General features: G+C 42.3%; 2 protein-coding genes and 1 long non-coding RNA gene across 3 annotated transcripts; 2 read left to right on the plus strand and 1 right to left on the minus strand.

Moving 5' to 3' along the window:
- Positions 1-192: 192 nt before the first annotated feature.
- On the plus strand, positions 193-2,888 carry LOC149267812 (uncharacterized). The gene is made up of 2 exons (XR_016271064.1): positions 193-1,026; positions 1,080-2,888. It is a non-coding gene; the product is annotated as an uncharacterized LOC149267812 (long non-coding RNA).
- dtn (transmembrane protein 132C dtn) lies at positions 1,354-12,439 on the minus strand. Its single transcript, XM_018014713.2, has 13 exons — positions 11,575-12,439; positions 11,147-11,451; positions 9,843-11,045; positions 9,563-9,768; positions 9,194-9,353; positions 8,726-9,126; positions 8,294-8,664; positions 7,784-8,233; positions 7,573-7,711; positions 7,403-7,514; positions 6,776-7,334; positions 6,436-6,713; positions 1,354-6,366 (listed from the first exon to the last, which is right to left on the minus strand). The coding sequence occupies exons 1-13, from the start codon at positions 11,621-11,623 to the stop codon at positions 6,352-6,354; spliced, it is 4,248 nt and encodes a 1,415-aa protein (XP_017870202.1). The 5' UTR covers positions 11,624-12,439; the 3' UTR covers positions 1,354-6,351.
- A 4,174-nt stretch (positions 12,440-16,613) lies between these two features.
- LOC108618001 (uncharacterized) lies at positions 16,614-18,634 on the plus strand. Its single transcript, XM_089473815.1, has one exon. It carries the CDS (start codon positions 16,748-16,750, stop codon positions 18,434-18,436), a length of 1,689 nt encoding a protein of 562 aa, XP_089329941.1. The 5' UTR covers positions 16,614-16,747; the 3' UTR covers positions 18,437-18,634.
- The last annotated feature ends 5,685 nt before the right edge of the window (positions 18,635-24,319 follow it).

The following is a 24,319-nucleotide window of genomic DNA, read 5'->3' on the forward strand; positions in this document are numbered from 1 at the left end:
ATATAGCTTACTTGAATCTACATACTGAAATTTTGCTCTCTAGCTAAATTCTTCGCCTTATAGAGAGGTTACCAAGTTCTAAACTAGCTTATAGCATATTTATCTATAAAATGGAATAATTCTTAAACGTATTTAAATTTTGAGAATACATATACCAACTTTTAGCTCTCTAGCCTCTAAAGCTCTCAAGCTACATATGTTTAGATATCAAGTTCCTAGATTCCTGCAAAAAAAAAAAAAGGAAATGCTTTGAAGGTTTGAAATTCTTCAACGAATCTACATACCAAATTTGAGCTCTGTAGTTTTGAAGGGTTTCGAGTATGCTAGAGAATAAGAAGTCAATTTACAACTCAGTTTTAAAAGCAAAAAATCATTTGGATCTCAGTAAATCAGAATCGGAGCTCTCTCGCTCTTAAGGTCATCTATATAGCCATATATCTCTACCTCGCCCTCACATGCCTTGCCCCATATGCTCGCTGCCAATATACCCGATTCTATTAAAATTCCATTAGGTTAAAAGCTATTAAAAAACGTAACGTTCCACATGGATCCTCGCCCACTCGAGGGGGCCGCGGCGATTTTCTGAGTGGGTGGGTGGGTTTGGGTGCGGATAATGCGAGGCTTCGGCGAGGCAACGACGGGGGCGTGGCAGCTCTACTATATAATGATGCAGGTTGACGCCATCGTCAGAATTGTCAAGATCACGCGTCAAAAGAAGCGCCAAATGTTGCGTAAATTTCAAGAACACGACTTTATAAGGGCAACTGGCAAAATTTCGATAGAACTATTCGCATATGGAGCGTACAAATGTTCCCTCACAGAGCTCAATTAACTGCGATCGAAGCCAATTATCATGGAATCGCACAATATGATACATTTACAAGCCAAATAGCACCGAAGTCGAAACAAACTCAGCTTACCACTCGATCCAATTTGAGAGCGAGAGGAAAAACCAAACAGACGCTTCGCTTGCGATCGTCGAACTCCATTTGCAAGTGAGTTAGGGAAGGCAGAGGTATATGCTATGTATGTATATACATATCTGATTTGTGTACAACTCTGATCCGTATTCATCATAGGCAATTGCTGTCTCTGCAATGCAGCTGACTAGTTCTTGGGCTCAATCAATCAATCAATCTCTCATTGAAGCTATTGTTGATTGTGTAAATCTGTTGATCAATCATCAATCAATATATTTATATACATATTTTTGATTGATTCTGAAGCAATAACTCTAACACTCGCAACTCCAACAATCAATCAATCACAATCTTTGATCTTCAGCTTTGTTCAATCAGTCGACTCAATCGATCAATCGATCCCCCGCCATTTTGAAAGAAAAACACATTCAAGTTTTATGTCATTTCATAATATGTGGTTTATTAATAAATTATTTTATTTAAATTAATATTTCAGTTTTTGAATATTTATAATATTTTTGTTTTTCATTTGTTTTCCTTCTTTTATTTTTTTATTTTTTTGTTTGCTGTTTGCTTCTCTTTTGCTTCTGCTTCTCTTTGTCTTGTTGCTTGCTTCGAATTCAATGTTTCGTTTAAACAAAATTGTGTTCCGCTTATAATATTACAATAATAATGGTAATAATATTAATAATAATAATAATAATAATAGACTCTACTCAAGTGTTTTACATGGCAACTATAATTTCTTTGATTTCCAGTTAAATTGTTGAATTTTCGACATTTTCTTTACTTTATTTAGTATATTTTTTAACGGTTTACAGAGATAACGGAATAGAGTAGAAAAAGAAGCATATAGAAATATATTGTTGAAGAGGTACAAAGAATCGGTTAGGAGGGATCGGCAATACTTGTAGGAGAACTGAGAGCGTCGAAAGGCAAGTGACAAACAGTGTTGTAAAAGCGTTTTATATGATATATATAATGCCCATATATGTCATGTATATAGTTATATATATATATATATTGTAAGCCTTGTGTGTAGATTGAGGGCTTATCTGCGTGTATAAAGATATATATGTATTTGTTTGCACAGTGTTGGAAAAGAACTAAAAGAGAAATGAAGTGAAATCATATATCACACTAGCTTTGTCAAGTGGGAAACACATGGGAACTCCAAATGCAACAGCAAGAATGTGTGGCAATTATCGATAAATCGTACATCGATTAGCGATTAATCGAGTTTTCATTGTTTTTTCTTGGAGTACTTACAAACATACAATAGATACACAACAACTACGTTATAACTGATACAATGTTAACAATTATGCGGCGGTGGCTCTCTTATACTTCTCTCTTGTCTCTCTCTCTCTGACTCTCACTCTGCCTGTATCTCGCTCTCCCACTCTCTCTCTCTCTGTGCAAAATTTTGTATAATTTTTAGGCCAGGTGCAAAATAAGCGGCGATCAAAAGGTATGTGTGTGTGTGTGGGAAAGTGGAACAGCAGGTGGGACATTCATAGAACTTACATACTTAACGAATTGCGATATATATCGTTTATCGATGAATGATTAGAGAGACCGAGTGAGGGAGCTAAAGTGAGTGAGAGCTGTGCGAGCGCGAGAGTGAATGCTGGGATTTTTTTTTTTATATCAGTGTTTTTATCTAATTCTTAGATATTAGTGCCAAGCGAATTTGCATTATATATCTATATATATATATATAGCAGATATATATATATATAATTTTCTTTTGCTTTAACTATATTATAAATATGGTTCATTTTGTTTTGTTTAGTTTAGCTTAAAACGAAAGAGACTCGAAGAGAACCGAAAATGAAATTTTCTTTGACTTTTTTTTTTTTATTTTTGAATTTTGTGTGCAATCTGTTTATTTTGAAAATTTTACCTTTGTAATATTCTTTTTTTTTTTTTTTTTTTTGATAATACATACAAATACATTCATATATAGCTTAGCCTTAGGATTGTGTATGGTTTTTTTTTTTGTTTTCGTATTTAATTTAGTTTTTGGGCCTGGTAAAAAGCATGGCAAAATATAATTGGATCGTGTATATATATGTAAAAAAAAACATATACACATATATATGTATATATATATAATGTATACAAGGTGTATGTTTGTGTGTTTGTGAGTGATGTAACAAAACGATTTGTACGCTTCTAACTGACTAGAAATTCGAAATAAGTGTCTTAACGTGATGTACGATGCGTGTCAATCATGCCATCAATCATAATAATTCGTTATTATAAATACATATATATCAATAATAAAAGTAATAATAATTAAAGTTTAAAAAAAAAAAACACATGTATAAAGTCTTTGCATTGGAATCGATACACATACACACACATACAAGCAGCCTGTGTGCGGGTGTGTGTATGTGAGTGTGTGTGTGTGTTTGTGTGTGTGCTGTAGGTGTGTAGGTTTTGTTAATAATTTGCTAATTTGTTGTACAATCAATGTAAATTGATCATCAATCATTGCTCGATTTTTGCCTACCATCAATCAAATTCACATTCACTCAGTCAGTCAATCGGTTTATCTTCTTCTATATAACTACGCATTCTATAGTAATTTGTATTTTAATTGTTTTGTTTTTGTTTGGAGGGAGATAGAACAAGCGTTTGCTCGTGTTAAGCTCTAGGCATGCCCCAAATGGTTGATTGATTGATTGATGATGCAATGCACGATCTACAACTAATGATTGATTGCGTTTATATGGCACTAGCACTAGCACTGGGACTCTGCAAGCTATCAAGGCAATGCGATCTGTCTGCGTGTCTATTCGTGTAGAATTTGAGATACGAGTTTACGAGTTATACAATTTAAATAGATCAAAATTAGTGTTACGCTTAAAATAAATTCAAAAACATCGATAAGTGTGTGTGATGTGTGTGTGTGTGTGATATAAGAATTTTAAATATCATATATAAGTATGTATATATATATATATATATTTCACTCTGTAGTTCAGTTCAACACAATTCAATTCGATTCGAAAGGGAGAGGACGAATGAGTGAGCGAGTGAGAGTTAACAAAGTTGCAATATAGATATTGTCTTATTTACAATATGTGCTACAAATCTAGAGATCGTCTACTGCAAAGCAAGAATAATGGCAACTGATTGATGCTGATTGAACTACAGAGTCTTACAATCAAATTCATAATACAAATCATAATCGTGTTTCTAGTTTTCACGTTATTTATGGCCGCTGTTATACAAAGAAACTTTCAAGTGCTTTACATGTTTGCTTTCATTCTTTGTTATCTTTTTGCTTTTCTTTTTTGTTTTTTCTTCTTTTTTTTGTTTTTTTTTTTTTTTTTGTTTTGTTTTTTTGTTGGACGGAACAATTTACAACATATGATTATGAAACAATGCGTTAATGATCTAACAAAATGTAATACTTAGATGCCTTACAAATGCCAAAACTACAAATTAAAATGGCAACAGAAACAAACACAAACAAAGAATAAACATAATCGTTATATGTATATATATATATAATATATATGATGAACATTTTTGCTAATGGAATGAATTAGCTGCTGGGTTGCTATATCTCTATATAGATATATAGAAGTCAAATATATATAAATGAAAAGAAACAGAGCTCAGTTAGCTTGTTAGACAGATACACACATATATAAGATTGCAATTTGTATAGAGCGTGAGTGGCATATATATATGTATATGCATAGCGAAATTTGGATAACTCCTTAGTTGCATCAGCACATATATTGTTTTTTGTTTTTGTTTTTTTAATTGATTTATGTGTTTGCTTTCTCAATATATATATATATGCAATATATATATATGCACATACATACATATATCAATAAACATGAATCAGCATAATGACAATAATAATTTTATATATATATATTGTATATACATATAATATATTATAATATATATTATTATATTATATTATATGCATATATGTAAAGCTTAATCGCTCCGTAATATCATATAATATTTGGTTACACATTTTCCATACTTTATTTGCTTGTCCATTAATGCAATCGTTCAAATAAAGCTCATAAGCGTCTATATACTTTTCTTCGAGTTCGTTTAGGTAATTTCATAATTGTTTTTGTGTTTGCATATTATTTGTTAATATTATTATAATTTATGTGTAGTTTTCTCTTAGGGTTTATAATAATCATAATGATGATAATAATAATGATAATAATAATAATAATGATAATAATATTATGATTGCAATATTTGGGGCCATAAAGCAGCCAACTTATAGAGTTTATATAAAGCGATGTTTTCTTGTCTTGCCATTTTTAAATACATTTATAGTATGCATATACATATACATATATATATGTATATATATATATATATATGTATATATATATATATATACAGCACTAGTTGATGTCGCTTCTTCAGCACAAGTGGTTTTGGTTTTGTGAATAGGTTCGGCAAAAAAAAAAATAAACGGAGTTACAGTTAACAAATGCAAAAATTTCATTTCATAGTTCTAATAAGAGATATGCATATATGGCCGAGATCTCGTACAAAATATGTGTGTGTCTGTGTGTGTGTGTTGTTTACTCTGTCACACATACAGGCACACAGTCAAATACACCCACTAAGGGCACAATTGTTGCTACTAGATTAAGTTTTAAGTTTCATATGTATATATATATTGATTTGTTTCATATATATATAGTTGGGATGATTGCAAGCGCCTAAGCAAGAAGATTTGGGAAGCAATTTGAATAAGCTATGCTTTGATGCTCTCTTTTACATATACATACATATATATATATATATATATATATATGCCTATATATATTCTTAATTCTAGACGTATTCGATTAACAAACATTTGCCCACTTGTGCTGGCAAAGAAGTGTTACAGGATGAGGACTAGGAGACATTTGAGTAGCTGTTACGACATATGAACATCAATTATGCACGATATATGTATATACATATACATACTCATATATATATATATCTATGTATATGCTTTATATGTTATGAACTTAGCCTAGGCAATAAATATTTTTCTTGTTTTCAGCGTCGCATTTAACTCTGGATTTCATTTTTATGCTGTGAGTATTCTTTAAGTTTTGGATTGCTAGAATTGCGGTTATATGTTGTGTGTATGTGTTTATGTATTTGTGTGTATGTGTGTATTAGTTACCCTTTAGTTGCATTTGCTTGGAATTTGAAAATTGTGCAGACATGGCTCTGGCGGCAAACCCGTTGCTGCTTCTCCTGCTTCTGCTTTCTTCTCAACTCCAATTCCAACATCGACTCCAACGGCGACGAGCTCGTCGAGCATTTGGATCTGCTTTCGCGTGGGCGTTGGTAGGGGTGTAACGACATTCTGATATCGTTGTTGAAATGTTGACAATATCTCGCGAATTTTAGCAATGATCTCCTGTACTCAGGCATTTGACTCCTGCAATCAATCAATCAATATATGCATATATCTATCATATAATAAGGAGAAGAATCTTTGGAGACGGACCTTTAGGTTGTCGAAATAGTGCATGATCTGCTCGTAGTCCATGTCGAGATCATCGAGACCCAAACGTTCGCCCGGTGCCAGCGTATCATCCACGGCGGACGAGAACATCGGATTGCCAACAACTGTGGCCCGTTTGACCCGCGACGATTTTGTTGTTGGCTCACTGCTAACGGGCGTGACCGTGTGACCGGACGATGTCGGCAGCCGGGCAATCTCATCAGTGGCATTCGAATTGGCCGCATCCGCAACAGTGCTCAAAATGCTGTGGTTGTGATTCTCTGCAGAGCAAGGGAATCTTGATTATAATTTGTTCTATATATGATATTTATAATTGACCTACCCTTGATTTGTATTACAGCTGGCGATATTTTGTTGCCTGCAACTGTTGGTGCTGTTGGTACGGCGGCTGATGCTGCTGCTGCTGCTGCTGCTGCTGCTGAAGCTGGTCCAGCAGCATTTGCTGCTTTGGTTACTCTCTTTGGTGTTAGCGAATCGAATTGAAATGCATTCTTCTGATGCGGATTTGTATACTCCACTAGCTTCTCAGCATTGTGCAACTCCTCGTGTTGTTGCTGCTGCTGCTGCTGCTGTTGCTGTTGCTGTTGCTGCTGCTGTTGCATTTGCTGATGCTGTTTGAGTTTCAAGTGTGCGGCTCTGAGCGCTGGCTCTTGGATAAAATTGTGGCTATGACTGTGGCTGCGCTGATGCTGACGTTCCGGGTGATGCTGATGCGTTGGCTGACGTTCCGGCTGTGGGTGCGGCGGCTGATGTTGTTGTTGTTGTTGCTGCTGTTGCAGCGACAAATGCGGCTGTTGCTGCGTCGCATTGTTGTTCTCGTTGTTTTGCAAATGCTCACGTTTGTAGAGCTGACTGTGTCGCTTGTTCATCAACTCCTTGTCCTGCATTATATAGAAAACAATCAATTAACACTAGTCTTCAAGATGTTCCAGCTTCTCTCAGACTCTACCTTAACGGGTGCCGCCTGTGGCGGCAACATGGCGCGTGTGCCCACATTGCGGTGCGGCGGCACTGGGGGCTTGTAGTCCAGGGCAGCGTCCTTCCGGTCATTGGACAGATAGCTAAGGAGAGACGAAAGCTGGTTAGTTGCATTCAAATATGTGGCATGGGTGCACCTACTGTTCGGCGTGAATCTTGTTGAGATTGGACGCGGGCACAATGTGCGTTTGCAGCTTGGGCTGCGGCTGGTCAAAGGAGCTGACGCGCCGTCCATTGTCGTAGTTGATAATCGGATTGCTGGTGATGCGCATGCGAGAGTCTAAAAGGCAGAATAATCCGTTTTATTACCATTATTTCTGGAGGGGATAATGTGCAGCTGGTTGAAGCTTACCGCGTGCATTCACATGTTGCTGCTGCGGCTGCGGTTGCGGAGTGTTGGTGTCGTTCATTGCCACCGATTGCCTATCGATGGTGGAGCGTCCCAGCCAGACCCAGTCGTGGGCATTGGTGGTGGACTCCTTGAGGCGTACGTCACGGAAACCGCCAGCGTTGCCATTGCCATTGCCATTGCCGGAGCTGAGCGGATCGAGACCAGATTCAATCATGGCTGGCCGGAATTTCGACGCATAAACCACGCACGAGATGACAAACACAATAATGGCAAAGCAGAAGGCTGTCAGGAGCACATACATGCCCAGCTCCATGGAGGACATGTTGCCACTGCCCAAGCCGCCTCGATTGCCGTAGTGCGACTTGTGCACTGCCTGAATGCTCGCCCGGTGCTGACGCGCCTGCACCGTCGGCTCGTACTGTTGGCTGGAGTCGCGCAGCGGAATTCCAACTGGTCAGAGCAGATCGTTAGTAAAACGAGCTGAGTAGCTGAATGGATGAATGCGCTTACCTATAATGTCAGCCAAGTCTCCCGTGTTGCGATAGTTCTTGCGCTCGCGTCCCACTGTGCCGTCGTTCTGTATCGATTCCTGTTTGCTGACAATGTCCACATTGTTGAAGTCCACCTCGATGGAGGCCAGGGCGCTGGCTAATGGGGCCGCGTTCGGTTTGTTCGGCTTGGAACTGCTCGATGAGGAGCCGCCGGGGCCGCGTCGCATGCGACATTCCTCGGAGAGCAAGAGCGTAACGCGCAGCAGATTGCCATTGCCCTCGCCCACGGCGATGACGCGCGGATGATGTGAGGCGAGCATGGGGGCAAAGGCCACCACTTCCGTATCGAGACTCTCCACCAGCAGGAAGTAATCCTCCACAGCAATGTCGCTGCAAAGAGCCAACAATTGAAAAGATCTGCACGCATAATTCAAGCTGATGGATCGCTTACCGCAAAGGCGTCTTTGAGCCATCATTGAACTCCAGATCGATGTCCAGCAAGCCCTCCTGATACTGGGCCGTCAGCTTGTGTGTGACGGACGTCTCTGCCAGATAGCCGTTCTCGATGGCATTCTCCGGCGTAATGGTCAGCTGTAGTCCGGAGATGACGCGCACAATGAGACGGGAGAGACTCACCTTGTCGCTGCCAACGCGTATCTCCTTGGTGCCAATGACACGGCCCGTAATGGGCGACAGCACCTGGACATCGGTGCGACCCATCGACTTGCCCTGCAGTATGCGACCCTTCAGCGAGGCGATCTTTGGATCAGCAACACGCAGCAGCGGCTGCACCAGATCCGTCACACGCAGTCCAGTTCGACGTGAAATGAAGTAGCTGGTGCGCCCAGAGTTCTGTACAGAGATCGGAGACTCGTATGTAGATTAGTTTGCTTGGTGCATCGGGAGTCCACTTGCTCACCTGATCGATGGCCAGAAACTTGGCGTAGACCTCCACAGGGCTCTGCTGGTAGCGTGCGCGACAGATGCTCTTGTCGGCGCCCACATTGTTGTAGTAGCTGGTGCCGTGCTGGTTCCACATATACGAGCGCTTCTTGCGACGCCTCGACTGCTTGTTGTGGCTGTGAAGATCGGAAAATCAATTAACCTATGCTGTGCGTAGCTCCTAATTTGTATTGGTCTATTTCATTCTCGATTCTTCTTACGATGAACTTGCTATATATAAGCTCATGGTAAGGTTTCACGAGGCCATTTTTGAGTCGTTGCTTTATCGCACTTCTAGCTAATCTTTCATTACTTTCTAGCTGTTGTCTACTCGTTACACACTTACAGATAATGGCTGTCATCGGTTACTTTCCAGCCCTTGATTTGGGATAGACGAAAGTCGGCTATGTAAACCTCAAGCGGAAATTCGGGCATCCAGACAATGAACTTGGCCACGCCCACATAGGTACCATACTTAACAATGACCGACGCATTGGATGAGCCGCGCTGCTCGGAGCCATCAACGTAAACGGAGCTGCACGACGAGGAGACCTAAACAAATGGGAAATGCAGCATAAAATGAGAATACATTTAGCTCTCCTCTCGCTCTCTCTCTCTCTCTTCACCTTGATGACGCTCTCGTCCTCGGCATGACAGGAGCTCTGCAGGGTAACATCAGCCACTTTGCCCGCCTGCGAGACAATGAAGACCTTCATGGCCTGGGCCACCTGGCGGCCAGTGAGCACCGCTGTGTTCATCACCTCCCAGATCTTGGCCATGGGCAATACTGCTTGAATGTCATCCTTGTTGATCTCCAGCTTGGCAATCAAGCGCTTCTTTGTGTCATCTGTGGCAATCAGCTCGGCGGAATCCTTGTCCTTAGGCGTGTCATAGACATGGGTGACTGACCACACGATCTTTCCGCCATCCACAATGTCGTTGGAGTCGTCGGCGACCTCGAGCAGCCAGGAGAAGACTTCGTAGACCTCATTGCTGTTGCTGCTGCCGCTGCTGTTGTAGCTGCCTCTGTTCTCCATGCTGGATGTGGCCGAGGATGAGGAGGACGAGTCGACTTCTTTGCGGAAGGCTGTGACTCGCGCTGTCGTATGCTTGGGATTCTCCTTCTCAATGCTAATGCTCCACTGGTCGCTGGAGGCGCTGGCGCCCAAGATGCGTAGCCCGGCCTTGACCCGGGCGCGCACTGTAAATGCAGCGACGCGCTGCTCCTGATCCGCATACTGATGCAGAAAGACGGGCACGTGCAACTTGGACATGGGATATAGGGGATGTTGGGGTAACAGGAACGTAACCGAATCATCCGCTCGTAGCTCTTTGAACGATGTCTTGGCTGCCAGCAGCGGCACCTGGGCAAATGTTGTCAGCGGCTGTATCTGGACCTTCGGCTCACATTGCTCCGGATTGCGCACTGGTGGTTCGAAGACGCTGTAGGAGACCTGAGCGTAGCGCTGCGGCACCTTGGGCGGCAATTGTGGCTGTCCGTCCGCGCCGCTGTTGCCGCTGCCCTCGCGACTGTGCCTAGGTGCTGGCAGAGCTGGCCACCAGTTCAGTGGAATGACCACCTCGGCCACACAAACGCCGTCCTCGCCTTCGGGCATGCAACGTCCCTTCAATGGTTGCTCATTGGGCATGGCTACGTGGAGCAGCACGCAGACCTTCTGTCGCTGCAAATGACCGCCCGGATCGGCGCCAGCATGGAAGAGGACACGCAGCACTGGCGAATCCTGCGAGACACTAGCGCGCACCAAGTGCGCCGAGATGTCCAGGTGCATGTTCGGCTGCTGCAACTCCAGCAGTGTGGCCGTCGAATTCTAAGTTAGTGAAAGAGAGACAGAACGAGAAAGAGAGAGAGGGAGAGATGGATGCGGGTTAAGCAAACGAAATCACACTTCAGTACTCAATGGCGGCTTACGTTCACATAGTCGCCCGCCTGATTGGTTTCCATGGTGTCCGGCACAATGTAGCGAGCGGGCACCGTTTGCTTGGTCGAGAACGGGCCGTAGCTGGCACGTATAGAGACGGGTTGTGTGGTCTCCACGACGGTAAAGCGATCTAGGGATAAGACGGAATCATAGGAGGGGCGTGACTTCAGGGGCGGCACCGAGGAGGAGGTCTGGATGTTGGCAATCTCCGGCGTCACAGGTGGTTGACGGGCGTGCTTCAGGAAGAAGCCGCTGTCAGGTGCTTCGAAATGCACCTCGACAGTGCCAATGTGCCCTACAAATAGACCAATTATTCGATCAATCAATCAATCAATCAATGCCCCACCCACCCACACCCACACACACACATACAGATATGCATAGATATTTGTGTTCTAATGAGTTTTGCAACACTTACGTGCAATGGACAGCAGCATTAGCGTCGTAATTATTACGCAGCACTTCATGTTGCGCTGATTGATTGATTGACTGACTGAAGTTTAATTTCGATTTTCTTTAATTTTGTTAATTTTCTTAATTTCCTTTTCGCACACGCACTCTTGCGCTCTTCTTTTTTCGCTTTACAATTCACTATTCACTACAGCCACACATATTACAGTTATCAAATTTTCTTTTTGCAACATTTACCGTTACAAGTTTTACTGTGTTCAAAACTATCGCAAAAAAATTAAATGTTACAATTTATTCTTTGCTGCGGTGCTTTGTTTTTGTTGTCGTTGGTTTTTTTATTTGGTTTTTGTTGGTTTTCGTTGGTCCTGCTCCTGCTTCTGGTTCTGCTGCTGCAAAAATCCACACCACATCCTTTATTGATTCTTTCAGTGTGCAGCACACAAGCACACGCACACAGATGCGAGCGTTAGGCGAATACGCATACACATACTATCGCACACACATACACACGCACGCATGCACACATGCACAGTTAGCTGGTATCGCCTTCGCCTACATATACACACACACTTCACATTTCATTCATTTAGGCCGTAGTATAGACACATCTTCTGCGCTGGGTCTTGCTTTTTCTTTCAATTTTCTTTGGTTTGGATATACACGCACATACAGTTTAACACTGGCGCCACCTAATGCGAATGCGTTTGTTGCGTTTTGGATACACGATTGCAATGTATGTTGACCACTCCTTTAGCAGTAATTAATTGCAACTTTAATACATTGTTTTTCGTTTTACTTTGAAAATTTCTACGCAAATATCGAACATTTCCCAAACACCCCAATACTTCGTTGGACTAGGGATGGTAATATATCGATATGGCATACATATCGTCATAATATTTGCTTACGATATATGGCACATGTGCATCGATATCTCGCTCGATTACGTGAACCAAAGGTCCTCAAATTCAAACAAATCGAATGACAACCCGCCAAATAAATATTTACTTTCGATATTGACATGTAGATGGCGCTAGCATATCCGAAAGGGAATTTGGCGCGAGAATCTGAATATTTTATGTAATTTAAAAGTTTTCTTATATTATTTTATATATAACCGATAAGACCCAGCTAATAATATTATATACATATACATTTTTAGAGCATAAGTCATTCATTGGCCATGACAGTAAATCATTTTTATGTAAATTTGGGTCTTCTCTGGGGGATTGTTCCCCCAGTTCCGAAGTTGCAGCGTGTAACGGTTTGCAGATGTGCTGCTGATTGGACTGCACGGCAGCCAAATAATCAAATAAATTTAATCAACGCGTTGAGCATATTAATGTTGGGTCGCATTGCATTTGCAAGTGCGAATTATTGCACATATTTACAATATAACTGTATATTCGATGGCTGCCAGCAGCCGAGACAATTTCTGGGACAGCAACAATAACAACAAAACGTCCCAGCGAACTTCAAATTTATGTGCACTGTGCATGGTCCGCCATTTTGCTGGGTGTTGGAGGCCAATTGCGTGCGTGTGTGCGAGCGAGTTGGCAGACAGTGCAGCAGCATCCCAATGCCAGTGCATGTGCATTGATGTATGTGTGGGTGCGTGTGAGTGTGTAGTTGCATTCTGATTGGGTGCCGTAGCATTGATTTCTTGCTGCACAAAATGAAACTTGTTGCCTGCAGTTGTCGTTGTTGTTGTTGCTGTTGTTGTGTCGCTGTTGCAGCCATCTTGGCCTCTGATTACCGTTGCGTGCCGCATATCACATGCCACACATTCCAGTCCCAGCAAAAAACATGCATATAATCATGGCATAAACAAAACTTTGCAGCAGCAGCGACGACGACGACTGAGACGGCGGCAGCGACAGTGTTGAAAGTTTTGGTTTTATTTGGATGTAATCGGATTTGTGCTGATTTGTATTTATTATATTATTATTATTATTATACATAATAAGTTGAATGTATAATGTATCTAAAAATAACAACTCAAACAAAAAAGCAAAAAAAAAAAAAAAAAAATGTAAAATAGTTACTTGTTAATAAACGTCGTTATAGCTTTTTTTTAGCTAAACTCATTTTCAGCTTGTTTCTTAAGCTTCTCATTTATTCTTCTACAGCTTCAGCTTCTTTTCATTTGCTGCCCCGCGTTGACTAGCAGTTAGTATTGATTTGTGAATAAATACAAAATGTGCACATACACATATATATACGCACATACACACGCACATATATATATATACACGCACGTGTTTACATACACAAAAGTATAGGGCATGAATTAATTAAAAATTCCGTTGGTGCCCGCTATGCGAAAGTAGTTAGCATAAGCGAACACAATAACAAAGACAACAATAATGAAAGAAAACACACAACAAATAAGTAAATAAATAAGTCGAGCTCGCATTTGACACTTTTATGTTTTTTTTTGCGACCAGCCTCCAGCTTCGTTTGTATCTTTTGATATTATTAATGAAAGTTAATTTCAGATTTTTTGTTTTTTATCGTTCTTCACCGTGTTCAATTCCCTAATATTTGATGCAGGCAATTTTTTGATAGCTTTGCAACACTGCACTGAATCGATTTCGATCGATAAGGGTAACAGTGTGTACATTGCAAATGCATTTTGTATATAAATTTGAATCAGTGTGTTGACACACGCACACACGCAGAAGAGTCGAACATACATATGTAGTCTAGAGGTGTGTAAGTGTATGCATGTGACCTTTTGCTCAAGCCTACGCTTTGTCGTTGCTAGGGATGAGCACGTGCTGAAAGTTTTGTTACTTGCAGCACGAGCACAAGCTGCAAATGGAAGAAGCCATGGAAAGGAAAGGATGGAAAGGATGTATGTATTTGAGAGGTGAATTTAGATTTTGTATGTGTAAACATATAAAATATAAAGGCATAATACACCATTTAAATGTGGTTTACTACCAGAGCTCTATATAGCAGGGAATTTTAATATATGTATGTATGTATATTTGTTTCGTGCCATCGTGTCACGATACAAGCGCAGCTTTAGTTTGCCTGCCGTTACACACACACTAGCTCTTTCTCGCTCTCTCTCTCTCGCCCACCTCTACTTACATTCACATTAAAGAGATACGATCGTCACAAATTGACGGGCAGCGTTGTTATCGCTTGTATTTGTTGTTGTATTTGTTGCATGTCTGCACGCGCATCGCACTTGACTGCTGCGTTGCTGCTGTTGCTGTTGCTGCTGCTGTTGCTGCTGCTTGGAGTTGGGTTCCCTCTTGAATGACGATCGCGGCGACACCTTCTCCATACCAAATCAGTTTTGGAGGCCAATAGAAGCTGTTGCCGTTGCTGGTTATTGTTGTTGTTGCTACTGTTTGTTGGCCGTTGAAGATGTTTGTAATTTAATGGCCTCTTTTTATATTTGTTACATTATTATTATTCAAGTGTTGCGCGCAGCTGCCGCAAAACATTTCTCTCTGTCAATTGATCTTTTGTTCAGTTTTCTTGATAAACCACCTCCCTGCCTCCATCCACTATCTTCTCCCTCTTTTGCGCCTTGCCATGCGGCATCCCGTGCCAACTATCTTTGGCTATTTGTTGATTGTGCTATTTTTTCTCTATCTCTCTCTCTCTCTCTCTCGCTGTGTGTGTAGAAATTTATGATATATAATTAGCATGCAAAAGAGTGGACAGCAAATGCTGGAGTAGGGCGCGGGCTGAGGAGAACCACACAAATCCACATAGCATAAGCTAAGGTGGACTGCAGGAGAGAACAGCGCAAAGAGAGCAGTCACTCATACACACACAGTAAATTCTTAGTGGAAGGTGGAGAGGAGAAGGAGCTGACTGACTCTCACACAGCAATTGGTCAAGCGGAGGGAGCGAGAGGCAGGGAGTAGTCTCTCATAGAATCACACACGCAGCAAATGCTAAAGTGGAAGGGGGAGAAGGAGAGGGGATACTGTTAAGAAAGGAGTGTCACACACACACACAAAGCAAATGCTTAGAATGAAAGCGGGAGGAAAGGAGCTCGAAACACTCTTAGCAGCAGCTGAAAGTAGAAGGGGGAAGCGAGATACACATTCACATACACACTGACACGAAGGTATGTGTGCCTGAGAGTTCAAGCGGTGCCGCATTTTTTGCCCGCTTTTGCTAAGCTATTTCTGTCGGCCTTTTGTTCAGCCTCCACACAAAAAAAGAAAAAAAAAAAAAAAAAAAATAGAGACAGTTTCTGATTCCGACTTAGAAATAAATTTGTATGTGACTATAAATTGATTAGTTTGTCGCTTTGACTAGAAATCTCTGCATTTCGAATATCAATTTGCTGTCATAGGTCAAAATTCGCTTTCTTTTCTTCTTTTTAATCGCTGTGCGATTATTTCGAACAGGAGCGGATTTCACTTTGGTTCAGCTCCTAATGCATAGTTGACGTTAGATGATAATATTTCGGAATTTATTTTTAATGATTTGTATTAAATATTAAAAACCTTGTAATTTACTATAATGTAGCTCTGCTTGACAATGGAAATACGGAACAGGGGAATATGGCTGAAGCTATTTAGAACTGTGTCATATACCGACTATAAAGATGAGATATTTGGAATAGTAAATACCACTTATTTTGCTATTATTTTCATATTAAAAATACATATTTTATATATCAGAGTTGAAATAGTTCAGCGCCCTGCTCTGGGCCCCGGGATACCCTTCGCATCCAGCCCACTTTGCTACCTAACAAATGGAATCATTAATTATACGAACTTTCGATGCTTAAATTTTTTTTGTCAAGAGGTCGATTGGGATTTCGCCGTGGGGCCCTTTGACTAAAAACTTTCATCTGTCAAATTTGGCAGCCGATGTCTGTACCAGGGGGGTTATAGTTGATTGATCTTTGACCCCAACTAGTGAAAAATAGAGAAAAACAAATTTTGTTTCTATTTTTTTTTGGGCGAAAACGAGTTCTTAGAAGAAAGCAAACTATGAATAAGTAGCTAAATAGATTCTACAACAAACATACATAGGTGAGTGAAGGGAGGGGAGAGGGCTAAGCTAATGAATAATTCAGATCGCAGATCAGAGATCGTTGAAGATTTTGGCAATTAGCTTTGGGTCAATAGGTCTGCGTCCGCAGCGAACTAATATAAGCGGTCGCTGCGACCGCTCGTAGCTCAGTTTAGTCGAGAACCATGAGGAGTCACAGCTGCGTGTGGGCCTTGATTGTTGCGGTGCTCTGGCTGGCACTGGCCAGCCGAGAGGTCAACGGCGAGACGAGGATCGAGGTGGACGAGAACGGGGATGAGTATGAGCTGAAGCGCTTCTATATCCAGGGCCGGCAGCTGAATGGCCAGGGCAGTAAATCGCAGTGCGTGGTCACCAGGCGGAAGCGTTCGAGTCGCTCGATGAGCGCGCCCAGCATCTCGGTCAGCTCACAGCAGCTGAGCCTAAGTGCAGGGACGGAGCCGCTGAAGCTGCAGCAGGAGCAGGATTCGAACAAGCGCCGCTATGTGGCGCTGGCAGCGGTGCAGCTGCAGCAGCCGGAGGACGAGGACGACGAAGATGATGACGAGGAGGATGACGAAGACGATGGTGATGAGCAGCAACTGGAGATCGAGGAGGTGGTCTTAGCTGAAGACGATGGCGAGCAGCAGGTTCAGCAGGTGCAGCAGCTGAAGCCACAGGCGTTCCTGGTGGATGCAGTGCAACAGAAACAGTTCCCAGGCCAAAGCCAGAACAGCTTTGTGGCCTTCACACAGAAGGTGCCCGGTGGCGTCAGCGTGGTGGCCAATGCGGCGACCCATGCCAATGTGGTCGGAGATGCGGGCATTGTTGTGGTCGAGTCGCAGGAGCCGCCCAAGGTCAATCCCAATACACATGCGGTCTTCGAGCTAAAGCCGTTGAATCAGCAATCCTACTACCAGCCGGGCGCACCGCTTCTGGGTGGGGATGAGGCGGCCGAGGAGGAGGACGAGGACGAGGAGGATAATATCGACAGCGATGGCTTCTATTATCAAGGCTTGGGCATCTACGATGAATACGAACACTTCATAACCGAGGATAGCCCGGTGAGCACGTCGGCCATTTGGAGCACGGATGGCGATGATGAGGATGTGCAGCCCGTTGTCAATCCGGCCAATCGACCAGTCAATGAGAATAAGAAGAAGAGAATTCAGCAGCAGCAGAAGCAGAAACGTCGCAAGCAGCAGCAGCAGAAGCGCCGGAGGCCACAGCAAAAGAAGAAGAAGAAGCGTCCAGCTAACGAACTGCAGGCAATGAATGGCGTAGAGCAGGACAACAAGCAACAGCAGCTGCAGCAGAGCGTTAGCGTCGATCAGACAGCGCAGAAGCCAATAGGCAACAGCAGCAGCAGCAGCGGCAGCGGCTCCTCCACGCCCGTTAAGCGTCGCAAGTCCAAGCCCAAGCAGAAGAAGAAGAAGAAGAGCAGGCCAAGCAACGTGGGCAACAGACGCCGCCGACCCAGCTCCAGCTCCAGTTCCAGTGCCAGCTACAGCTATGGCTCGATGGGCGGCTATAGACGCCGTCGTCCACAGCTGACGGAGGCGCAGCGTCGCCGCCGACAGCAGCAGAAGCGTCGCCGCCAGCAGCTGCAGCGCCAGCGTCGTCGCCGCAACAAGATTCGCCAACAAAATGGCATCGGCGGCGGCTATCGCCAGCAATACTTTGGCGACGAGCCGATCGTCAATTGCATCTACATCAACAAGGATCCGGTGACGACGACGACGACGACGACGCCGCGTCCATTCTGGAATCTGCTGGGACGCAGCGCAGCGCAGCAGCCACAGCTGGCAGAGCAATCGCCACGGCGAAACGGCGAATTCGGCAATCGCAAGCGCACGAATCTGAAATTTACCGCCTAAAACAAGGCGAAGCCTAAATCGACGAAATTAATTTTAAATGCCTTTTTTTTTTCTTCGACATTTAAGTATTTATTTATTTAAACCAACAATTTATTGTAATTCAAATATGTATTTTTTTTTTACGTTTTTAATTCGCTCAATTAAATCTTGTGGTGTTACGACACTTGTAGAAATTATTAATAATCGGTAATAATTTCATTATCGATTATTTTCTGTGGTCAAAAACTCATCTAAAATGTGCGACACCTGCGCCTTGCTCTGCTCGTCCTCGCTCCGTCCCTGTGCCCGTCCTCGTTCCAAGCAAGAGCCTGCTACCCGATTCTAACTGTAACATGAATCCGCTATTCGGCGCGTGACGTGGCCAGCGCAAGGCTGAGAATTGAACCGAGCGAGAGAGAGAGAGATAGAGAGTAAGGGAGATAGCTTGTTAGGGTGAAGAAGTGGGCAGTGGAGACGCAGGTAGGCGCAGCGCAACAGACAGCAAAGTGCAGCTAGTGCGAGCGAGATGGAGTTTGGTTTGAGTAGCGCTAGTTTATGATTTCCGTTGCCAGATGGCGCCAGCAAGCGCAATTTAAAATGTCAGCGATGGGAACATTTGCTGCTTGACGCTGCGGCATTTCCGTTAGCTCTGTGCGCCTCCCAAACACCCACAGCACAGCGCAGCGCAGCGCAGCTCAGCCACGTACAGTGGTTAAAGCTGTGTGTTAAATATGCAAATGTGTATTATGTATTTTTTATCATATATTCTACATTTTATACAGAAGCGAATAGTATCAAATAATTGATTCACTTTTTAACAATAAAATAACTATACTAAAGCATTTGTATAATATATATGTGTATATAATTGTGAAATACTGCTATATAAAGTATGTATATATGCATGCAATACTCTTCCAACTATCATACATAATTTACTATAATTAACTATGCCATAATATACTACATTTATCTTTACATATGAATACATCTTTAAATATGTATACAATATTTCTTTCCATTATTATTTTCAGCTTTCTTATTGTCATCAAATTTCACAGTTTCTACACTTAATAAACCAAAAAAAAAAAAAAATCAAATTTCTATTTTTGTTTAATTTTTGTATTGCATACTTTGCAGGTTTTTTGGAAATAGAAAAGCAAGTGCAGCTGAGTAGAGCTTTTTTAACGCTTCTGTACCACTGTATGTGTGTGTATGTTTGTGTGTGTGGTTAGAGTGGATCGATATGTCCAGCAGCAGCAGCAGCAGCAGCCAGGCAGGCAGGCAGCAGCTGTACGTTTCGTGAGGTTGGCAAAAAGTATCTACAAGATACTCAGCTCGCACACACACACACAAGTACAGGTAGACACACCTACACACACACGCATGGAGAGAGAGAGGCGCGCGCTTGGTTGGGTGCATTTAGTTTGGCTTCCGCCCATTTTCGGTTAATGTTGTTGTTTTAGTTTTTCTGTTGTTGTTGTTGTTGTTTTTTTTTAATGTTGTTTTAGCTGTTTGCTGAATAAATAAAAAGCGTGCGCACAAAGGACACAAAAGAGCACAGGCGACAGCCAGCAGGAGACAGGAGGTGGGCGCAAATGGGGAGGCTATGTAGAGGGCGGGTTAAGCGCAGCCCAAACGGCAAACAAAAAGCACAACAAAATAGAAGAAGTACGGGAAGGAAATATATGTGTGTGTGCAGAAAGGAATGTGGAGAGTGGAGGGAAGGGATAATGGAGAATCAGGTTTGCAGCCAACTGAAAGGAGGCGGGGGCTGGGTGGACGCAAATGGGCTGGCTTAGAGTCGGGCTAGCTAGGCTAATAAAAATGTTGATGCCAAATGCCAGAATTCTAGACAGCAGCCGCAAAATAGAGGGCAAGAAACCTATATAGATTGTTATATTTATGGATATAGGTGAAAATCTATATATTTTTATATGAATATACAGATACCTAGAGATGGAGCTATGAAGGGAAGGGAAGGGAAGGGAAGGGATAAGAGATGATTATGATTTTATATGTGCTCAGGATGTGCTCAAAATAGAGGGCAAGACACCTATATATGTAGATAGTTATATTTATAGATATAGGTGGAAATCTATATATCTTTATATGAATATACAGATACCTAGAGATGGAGCTATGAAGGGAAGGGAAGGGATAAGAGAAGATTATGATTTTATATATCTACATCCATGTCTATTTACTCTTTATCTCTCTCCATCTTCATGATGGATTTTTACAGCCTTTCTGCACATAGATAATTTATAAGCTGATCAGTCTATCAATCAATCAAATCAATCAGTCAGCTACAACCAATTCTATAGATACTTATACATATGTGTGTCAGGCGCTTGAAAAGCGTTTAGTTTTGACTTCGACTCGATCAATCAGTCATTCAATCAATCAAGCAATGTAACAACTTACCATCTGTAGCTTAAAGCTTAAGAGCCCTAATTAATAATTAAGAGGCTTAGACAATATTTAACCTTATATGCCATTTCTTTCATTCCCTTAGCTCGATATATATAGAATTTCAGTTCCAAACCCAATTTTGTTTTTATAGATTTAATACTAAAATATTCATCTTACTCATGGGAAACCGGACACCGAGTGCGCAACATCAAATTTTTTCTCTTTTTTATTTCACTTTGCTTTTCTCACGCTCTGGTGTTATGCGCAAATATATATAACTAGGGTGGCTTATGGGGAGCTCATGTTGGCATGGTAAACGCGGTGGGTCGAGGGGCTACGGAGTTTAGTTATTGATACCGTGCGATGATTCGTAACTTTTGCTAGTGGCACGCGTTTTTTATAGTGTAAACATTTACAGTCTCTGGCAAAATTTGAAACGTATGGATCTAGAGGGGGCTACGAAGTGGTTAAAATGTTGCTGCCCGTCGAGCACACAGTGTCTATTCTGTGTAATTAATAGGCAAACTGAAAGAGTTTCTTGCACTGCAGCCGGGGGAGGTCTTTGATCTGTAGAATTGAGCTGTCTGTTGTCTTTAGTAGGACCCATTGCAGCTGTGCGCCCTGCGAGAAGGGTCCTCAAAGCAGGTCATTGGCATGTGGATAAGAAACGGGTCCTCATTTGCTTTTGCGGTTGCCCCACTTTGAAAAAGGAGCACGAGCCAAGCAACGAGACTCGAACAATCGAAAGGAGAACACTGCAATACAGAACAGTTGGGCATGCTCGACTAGCAGTTGCTCTGTAAGTGTGCATTCACAAAGGGAAAAATAATTTACTTACGACCTGCTTGGTGTCCCGCTAGATGCCTATGCTGTACGTTTATGTAAATTTCAAAACGATAATTATCGATAATAATATAATGTAGAAATTAATATCATATGAATAGCAAATATATAATAAGATAACACTTTTAATGCGAGCTAACTATATAAAGCATAAAAGCAATTGCCTAACGAAAATCGATAAATATCGATATTATTCAGTTAGATGGCAAGCATAAAGGGCAGTAGTTAGCAGAGCTAGTTTGCCATTTAGTTGTAAATTTAAACAAAATAAACTGTTATAATGTATCTGATGTGTCATATAGTCAATCGATATACATTTATCGATAGTCAGTTTCTTTCTAAGAAAACAAGAGCTCCCATGCTTCAGTTCGGGTATCTTTGAACATGTTTATTACCCACTGATACTAAGCTCACGTCTGTCATTTACAGGGTATTCGAAGAGTCGTTGGTGCCAGCGCATGTGGCGCAGTCTGTTAGCTCCTACTGATTTATGGCCACGTATTGATTAAGCGTCGCGTCGTCTTCTGCTCTAAGCCCCCGCCGTCCTCGCTCTGTCGAGGTGTGAGTGTGGCAACCCTCGCCGTTTTTAACGCCAGTTGCTGTCGACAGATTGGCCAAGGGTTTGTCCCTGGGTCCAGGGTCTGGCTACATATCTGGCAGATGTTTTTTCCTTCCTTTTTTTAGATCCTGACTGCTTCTCATTTGACGCTGCTCTGATCTGGTCCGCGCCTAGTTACGCAATGATTTTTGATAGCGGCGTGGGCGTGTGTCTCTACCTCTCTCGCTCTACTCCTCGAGCACCCTCTCTCGCTCCCTCCCTCTCTCCAGGTATAAAAAAGGTGCGTCTATTTAGTCATAATTGGATGCGTAATTGGTTTGATGATGTGCATAATGCTGAGATGTGGAGGAGAGCTGCATTTGGATTCAGAATTGTTTATGCGCGTTAAATGGGCTCACAGCCCTGGCTGAAAGGTGTGTCTAATGCCGTTAGCCATGTCCAGCAGATTTTGAAAACGGGCGTAAACGTAGCCGACATACTCTGCTCAAGCCATAAACAATGATGAACTGTTCGGGGATGATGCTTTAATGTTTCGTTTCTCTCTTTTAGATTTAGAACTTAAATTATGACTGTCAAATTTTATGCGCCTAACAGCTGAAGGCTGAGCGAATATTAGTTTTGTATTTGTCCTTAACATATATATAGTGTATCTCTATAATGATGTGAAAATGCTATGAAGAAGTCGAAGTATCTGTAGGGCTGCTTGCTGAGGCTGATTCAGGATTGAAGCTAAATTTCTATTTTAGATTATTTCTTAAGGCGAGGTTAGATATGATTAGGGTATCTCCAAGTCTAGCTCGGGGCTCGTTTTCAATTTGCAATCTCTAACCATTAATAGAGTATATCCATATGCATTAAGTTGTTAATACGAATATGTAGGGTATCTGCAAGTTCGTCGCGATTTTGCTTAAATTTCTTATATTAAGCAAAGATAATGGCTAAGTTGGTTCCTATCTTTCTATGAAGAGGCAGAAGAATAAACTAATGTGTAGAGTATCTACAGGGCGAGCATGCTTATACTTGCTGATTACTGATCGTAGGCCAAGAATTAAAGATATCCATAAAGGGCAGAAGAGGAAGCAAAATGATAAGAATTTCCTGTACAGCGCGAGCTCATTTCTATATTCATCTACAAGATCTATCTATATAACGGACATGCAGCTAATATGAAGGGTGTCTAGGGTATCTTCAGGTCGTGCATTCTCTCCCTCTTTAGCTGCTGATCTTCAGTCAGGATCAGGACAAGTCGATTTCATTGCTCAAACTTTTGCAGCTGCGGCAACTGTAGCATTCGGATGCTGCACAAGCCGAAAGTCAAGTTAATTATAAAGCGGCAACACACACACACACACACTCTTATACACACACACAGTCGGAAAGTGACTGATCGTGGCACGCGCTAAATTGTAGATACCCCATTCGAGGGAAAGACGGACAAAAAAACGGGAGGCAATGCGAAGCGGGGTCCAAATGCAGCTTGCAGCATGTGCCTGCTGCAAATGTGAGCAACGGTGAAATGGGGCAAAAGGCGGGCAGCGAGCGGCGCGAAACAGGTAAAAGGCAGCAGATGAACAGGTAAACAGGTAAGCGGCAAGCGGTAAGCGGTAAGCGGATGAGATGCCAGCCAACATCACTCGCTGCACTCGCCAAGATGAAGCACAGCGAACAGAACCGAGGGGCACGTGCCGCCTGTGTTTTCCTTATTTACGAGTTATTATTGTTGCTGTTGTTGTTGTTGTTGTTGCAAGGATGCGAGTGCAACAGCCGAGAGCGAGGGTCCTGCGAGAGCTGCCAATGCACCTGTTCGGCCTATTAAAGGGGGCACACACACACACACACAAACACTCGAGTCAGGTTCAACGCACTGCGAGCACCGCGTGCGGCATGTGGCAGCATCCCTTGGTGATCAGTCCATTGGCAATGCATATGACAGACTGCATAACAGCAGATCTTAAGGCAGGGATGGCACAACAACGAGAAGGGGGAGAGTAGAGATCATCTGTATGACATATGAAAAGTTTAACCACGGCGCCTAGTCCTAGGATATTTCCAAGGGACATCAAGTTCATCTTCAAACAAATTGAAAA

Source organism: Drosophila arizonae, chromosome X (genome assembly GCF_054131065.1).
Source record: "Drosophila arizonae isolate 15081-1271.41 chromosome X, UAZ_ARI_1.0, whole genome shotgun sequence".
Lineage (NCBI taxonomy): Eukaryota > Metazoa > Arthropoda > Insecta > Diptera > Drosophilidae > Drosophila > Drosophila arizonae.

What these genes read in the sequence shown, in the direction of transcription:
- dtn (XM_018014713.2), bottom strand. Translation starts at nt 11,623, where the DNA reads ATGAAGTGCTGCGTAATAATTACGACGCTAATGCTGCTGTCCATTGCA. An exon ending in AATGCTGCTGTCCATTGCAC is followed by an intron (nt 11,452 to 11,574) that starts GTAAGTGTTGCA and finishes GTCTATTTGTAG; the next exon opens with GGCACATTGGCACTGTCGAG. An exon ending in AGGACGAGAGCGTCATCAAG is followed by an intron (nt 9,769 to 9,842) that starts GTGAAGAGAGAG and finishes CCATTTGTTTAG; the next exon opens with GTCTCCTCGTCGTGCAGCTC.
- LOC108618001 (XM_089473815.1), top strand. Translation starts at nt 16,748, where the DNA reads ATGAGGAGTCACAGCTGCGTGTGGGCCTTGATTGTTGCGGTGCTCTGG.